Genomic DNA, 6,475 nt, shown 5'->3' with positions numbered 1-6,475 from the left:
CGTTACGTTTCCTCCGCGTTTTCGTGTGTCGGGCTAAGGCTCATCAGTGACGATATTGCGTTCTGACGAGGCGAGGACCTGGTGATACAGAACTAGTGGGAGTGGAAGGTGGAGGCCATTACGTTGGAATTTCATGACTCCAAGTGGATTGAAAGTTTTTGATGTTATTGGACGCCGAACGTCAATTTCGTCGTTGCATCGAGTCGTGGCCGTTAATCGGTACTCTGTTGTCGTCACGTCAATAACGAGTTCGATAGAATTGCGAGCGACAAAGGTTTCTAGTATTATTTCGAAATTATATCGTGAATTCGATTCGTTTCACATTGCGGAACACGTCGCGAAAATGTTTGCTCTACGAAGAAATTTCTATTCCCGATTTTTCTACGTTTACACGCCAAGCATTAATATAAAATGGATCACTGATTTTTACTTGTCCACATTATACAATCCTCGTGAATAAATCATCTTCACAAACGCGTATATTGTATCAGCTTAAAACTGAAATTCTCTCTTGTATTTAATATTTGATTTTTATACTTTGATATAATATTTGTTGTTATAAAAAATTGGTGATTTTCAGTAATATCTATAATAAAATTAAATATGAATTTAAATAATCAGTTATCCAAAATCCAAATAATTTATCAATTATTTAATAAATAAATTATTTAAAAATAAATTTATTTCAAACGAACGGACGTTTTGTGATAGTTATAAAATAAAGCATCTATTCTGTTATTCGCGCAAAAGTATTAAAATATTATGCATATTTAGAATAGCCGGTGTTTGCATAAAAGATTTATTGTTCATTCTCTGCCACGTGTTATGTCCCCAAAAATTCATTGATGACAAGAGTGTGACAAAGGCGAGTATATTGTAAAATATGCAAAATCCTTAGTCGAAGCGTTTCCATGGAGATATCACTATTTCCAACCACGAGGACTTAGTGACCGCAAATATTTACTAATTACGAAATGTTTGCCAAAGTTATATCTAGTGGTTACTGCAGCATCGCGTTTGATCTCTCATTGGTGATTGCACGGATATGTCCAATGATTGTTTGAGTATCTTCTTGATATCCGAGTCGAGTACGGCTCACCTTTGTGCGATTTTTCATTCAGCCGCAATATATTCTGATAGTAGCGTAAAACCGGATAAACCGTTCGAAAAAGAGCACAAGTAATTTTTTATGCAATGCATATTCCCTCACTATTTTCGTAGCCTGAATGTCCCCTGTCATTTCCGCGATGTTTATCCGGCTGACTATTTTCGACGACTTACATCTTACTATACCTTACACTGGGATTCACGATGCGTACATACGCACGTACACACTGTTTTTCTAGCAATCCGTCACACGTACGTGGATAATGTGTTCCGTTGTGATATAGGTACTGCCACATAGGCGCAAGCGCGACCGGACTCGTCGTCGAAAACGACGGACGTTCAGTCGCTCGGCGTTCAGTCGAGTACCGACGTCGTCGTCGACGACGTCGTCTCCTCCCTTGCGCCAGGACACCCACCCTAGTCTCGTCATCGCGCATCGCAGTGCCATGTGATCGTCTCGCCGTTCGAGAACGCGCTCGATCATGAAACGACTTATGATAGCACGCGCGCGAAGAAGATACTGAAAACACTGACATTTATTAAAATATTTGCTTTTTTGTACACCGGGATGGACGAAATTTTTTTCTGCAATGATTTTTTTTAATGATCACGAAGCGCGCTAAATCTTTGCGAGCGCAGTAATCGAGGGACTTGTATATCTTGTAGCGCGAGAAATGGCAGGGCACGTCCATGAATGGAACCACGTGCGAGCAGTTGATGCCAAAAGGAAGGATAGGATTTCCCTGCAATTTTTGACGACGCGGTGTTGAAGTTGAAACTAACTGATTAGGCAGGTGCGTGACACGTACGGAGTATGTAAGACAATGCGGTGGTGTGGTGGTCCTTGCGATCTCCTGCGGCGCAAGATTTTTGTCCTGCTTGTTCTGATCGGCTGCAGCGATGGCTATTTTAATATATTCATCAGCCATTCTCAGGTCATGAAGCTTTTAGGTATGTAGGATTGCTACTCAATGTTGACATAAAAGACATATAACATTGATAGGGAAAATTAATAGTTACCAGAATGAATTAAATATGCGTTGTGTTTGAAAGAATTTATTTTATTCTCTTTATTATTTATTTAAAATTTATCCTTTTTTATTTATTTAGAATTTATTTAAAATATAAATCTGTATAAAATGTATTTGAATGCACGTATAAAAAAAAAATAAAAATATTTGTATACTTAATTTTTATATGTTATTCACGTATTCATATTCCTATTCAATTGCGTTCGTAAAATAACGTGAATTTTTTTCAATACAAATTTCCTAAACATAAATTTAGTAGTCTGTTTAATTTTTTAAATATGTCTTGAAACTCTAAATGTAATAAAAAAGTTTATGCGTTTTATATTCGAATATCATACAAAATCCATTGAAGAGTCATTTAGTTTTATACTTTTCATTGCGATTTAATTAATTGATAAAAATGATTAAAATGAATTAAACGATTAAAAAAAAAACAATCTTTGCTATTTAAATTTACATATATTATAACAGAAATGATTTAAAATTGATTACGAGGAAGTTCACACTTTGACATTGAAACTGACATATTCATCCGACATCTACTACAGACTTTAATTTTATCTGATTTATTAATAGAACAATCTATTCTCTTCTTGCGAACAATCTTTTTCTTGTGACAGCATGTCAGTCCAACTCCGCGCAAGCGTTAGTTGCAAAAGCGTTAAAACGCTCTCCCATCCTCTGCCCCGCTTTACACTTTTTCCATTCAATCTAAACTCTCGCGTACATTTTCGCGTGGCGGTAAACATGAAAATTTCCTCTCCCGTAGCTCGTTAACAAGTCCCATTACAATTGTCGTCGTGTCGGACGCGGTATTTTCTGAAAATAAATGAAAGTTGGCGACCGCGTGAAAAAAAATTGACATTAGAGAAAATCTGCAAAACTAGACGATTATTATGTTGTCATAGATTTTGTGCGTGAAGTCGTAACCAACAATAAAAATCATTATAAATATATAATATGAATAAAAAAAGGGAGACAAAAAAGTGACGTAGAAGGTTGTTAAGAGGATTAGCTTTAATGATAAAAAAATTAGACGTTTCTCGCGAAAATAATATATGCAAGATGTTAATCTTCCGCCAGCAACTGAAGTCTTTAAAGGCACTGACATTTTAATTATGAATTTTGGTAGATAAATTTAAATTTGTGAAAAAAAAGTAAAATACAATCCGATTTTTATAATACTGTGATAGAGAAATTCGTTGTTAAAGCTTTGACAAATATACCAACATTTTTTTTAGACTTTTTATATCCGGAATAAAATAATAAAAAATTCGTTATTTTTTTGAAGATTTCTATTGCTGACGGAATAATTCAAATTCGTGTTGCCAGCGGAAGGTTAAGAATAATATAAATCTCTGCATAATTAGCGTCTCATTTTTTAAATTTCTCTCCCTGTCTCTTTCTCTTTCTTTTTCTCTGCCTGAGATAAGTTAACTTTAATTTTAATTTTAACTTGTCTTTGTTGTTTCTTCTTTTTTTTCTTTTTCTTTTCTTGATTTTAATCCTCGTAATTCGCGGCTTTTCACCCATTGCTTGCTTTGTTACATTTTTTGATTTTTATTTTAATTTAGTTTCATATTTTATTTGTATTAGTATTATTTTTATTGTATTGTTCTGTTATTTGTGTATTTTTGTTCTTACATTTTTCTTTTATTTTTATATTTTTGGAAAGTTTATCCTAGAATAATAATAAACATTTTTATCTCTTTCTCTCTCTCTCTCTCTCTCTCTCTCTCTCTCTCTCTCTCTCTCTCTCTCTCAAGTTGCAAAAATTTTCTGACTTATTAAGACGAAGCGTTTCTTACATGTCATAATGATTTTATCGTTATATATTACATATATAACGATTGACTATAAAAACAAGACTCTAAAAAAATATATAGAATATTAGATCTCCACATTTTCATTATATAAAAATTGATAACTTTTTTTGAAAACCTTAATTAATTAAAATAAATGGGACTGTATCTCCTCTTTTTATCTTGGAGCAAATAAAGATATGTATATGCATAACGTAAGCATAATAATGTTAATTAGCATCAGGATATTCTCTTCCCGCTTTTATATTTATAATTGCAAGCCAAGTGATTGTGTTATCCCTTGTACCTTATCTAATTCTGTCTCTTTAACGTTTGCATCGTTTTGCATCCCCAGTGCGCAATTAACGCGATTGTAACGCGTCGCGAGGGAAAACTTTTTCACGAGACTCGTCAAGGGTTTTAACAAACGCGGGCAGAAAAAACTTGGGGTCATGTACGGTATCGACGAGAAAGGGAAGGGGTGGTTGCACATTTTGTGGTGTCGCAAGCGAAGGCAAAATCGCAAAACGGTCGGCGAAAGAATGAATTAGCGTCGGGACCGATTGGCAAGAGTGTCATTTCAGCAATTTGCAGCATAAGCCACTCGTTTTAATGGTCGCCGACTATATACCGGAGGTTCATGTACCTAGGAGAGAAAGTCTCCGTTCCATCGATATCACTTTACGGTCTCGTGATTCATATCTGTGCACACGACGGCACTACACCATCGTGAATCAGGCGTTCTCCACTCGACGTCGGTCGATTGCGCGGAGGCGCAATGAGGATGGTCGGCTGGACGGATTGGTGGAGGGTTGGAGAAAAAAAAGTAAAATCGCCATATTTACGAGCGGCCGGCGCGGCTCGTGACTCTTCGAAAATCGAGGCAATCCCGGTGGTCGCGACACTCCGAATGGCAGAGCGATCCGACACGTTCCGCTGGATGCGTGTATTGCAGCGGTATAGATTGCGCTACGGCACTTTCGTACATTTCACGTTAATCGCGAAATATGGCGCACCGGCGAGTATGCAAAAAAAAGAGAGAAAAGGACAGAAGATAGAAGTGAATTCGCTCGCGAACTGAAAGCGTCGGAAAGGTTTATCGCATTTTTTTTTAAATTTAGTTAGTATCTGGCGCAGTCCATTTAGTGATAAATAATTATACATTTATTCTTCACAAGTAAGAGTAGATAGGAAATGGTGTGATTATCGAAATGCAGTAAATAGATAGGAAATATGATGAATTCAAATCTCACAACATGTATATATCGATAGATCAGATTAATTCAAGTAACTTTGGTCTATCTTCGAAATATATAAATTTCGCCAGAATTACGAGCGGTGTAAGCATGTCTCTAAGATTAACTAAGAAGAGATAGTACGGATAAGAGAGTAAGAATTATTAAGATTAGAGACAAGTTGAATATATTAATTTATATGAAGTTTGAGACTACCGGAATGATCTAAATTTATCTTCTATTAATTTTACTGATGTGTCTCTTAGAGCGAAGGTAATTATTCTTTTTCTTCTTCGAAGGTGATTATTCTTTTTCTTTCAGAAAAATTTGTATAATAATGTTATTCCTCTTTCTCATCTTTTAAAATCTACGAGATTTTTATACATATCCGGTGCACTTAATGATAAGTAATTGCGCATTTCTCCTCTAAAAAAGTGAATATGAAAAGTGGTTTAATTATCAAAATGCGACAAATGGATGGGAAATATTTACGACGAATTTAAATTTCATAATACCGATAGAACGGATTAATTTGACATATCATGTAACTTCGATCCATCTTCGACGAAATATTATATAATTAAATTTTAATTACACACATATAAGTTTCGTTTAATTTCAGTTTCAGTTTAAAATGAACGCAATCTTTCATTTTATATATGTCTATTACTAATTCAAATAATTCTTATACTATCGCTTATAAAAGCGAAATAGTTGATAAAAGTTAATTGTTCCATCTTATAGTTTACGTAACATCAAGTATGATGCAAATTTAGCAAAAAGGACGGTGGCTCCATTCCTTAAACGAGTCTATTTTTCAAGTGCCCCGAGCGACCGCGAATCTTTAGATACAGGGTAATCTTCGTCACATTTCGGATTCCGCCTTGGGGGGTGGAAAGCGGGAGGTCGATGGGAAAGTGAAAGGGTTGCTTCTGAGAGGAGGTAAGCGGTGGGGTAAGTTTCGTCGCCAGGGCTCTCGAAAGTCACTTAACTTAGATTGCACGAGCGAAATGACTTTACTTCCCCGGAAAACTTCGTTCCGTTGGAAAGGCATCTCCTCTGTGCAAGCACCAAAAAAGAAAGAGAGAAAGAAAAAAAAGGAACGAGGAACAAGGATAAAAAGAGGAAAACTGACAGAGGTGGAGAGAAAGAAAGGTGGCGTGTGTGCGCGAGAAAGGCGGTTTGAAGGTAGTGTGTTACGTAAGAGGGGAAGGGGTGGTGAAGGGACAGGGCAGCGAAGTAGAGAAAATACTCAGTGCCACCTTCGCATACACACATATACACACACACACACACACAC

General features: G+C 36.0%; 1 protein-coding gene across 1 annotated transcript in view; it reads left to right on the top strand.

The window, feature by feature from the left end:
- Window positions 1–1,911: 1,911 nt before the first annotated feature.
- LOC108694084 (tyrosine-protein kinase Drl-like) overlaps window positions 1,912–6,475 on the top strand; it is a 73,977-nt gene continuing 69,413 nt past the window's right edge. Inside the window, exon 1 of the mRNA XM_018203376.1 lies at window positions 1,912–2,058. Within this exon, the coding sequence (XP_018058865.1) occupies window positions 1,932–2,058 (127 nt within the window). The 5' untranslated portion in view covers window positions 1,912–1,931. The remainder of the gene's footprint in view (window positions 2,059–6,475) is intronic.

Source organism: Atta colombica, unplaced genomic scaffold (assembly GCF_001594045.1).
Source record: "Atta colombica isolate Treedump-2 unplaced genomic scaffold, Acol1.0 scaffold112, whole genome shotgun sequence".
In the NCBI taxonomy this organism is placed as follows: Eukaryota; Metazoa; Arthropoda; class Insecta; order Hymenoptera; family Formicidae; genus Atta; species Atta colombica.
The sequence above is the reverse complement of the archived record's forward strand: the minus strand, read 5'-3'. Positions and strand labels throughout refer to the sequence as shown.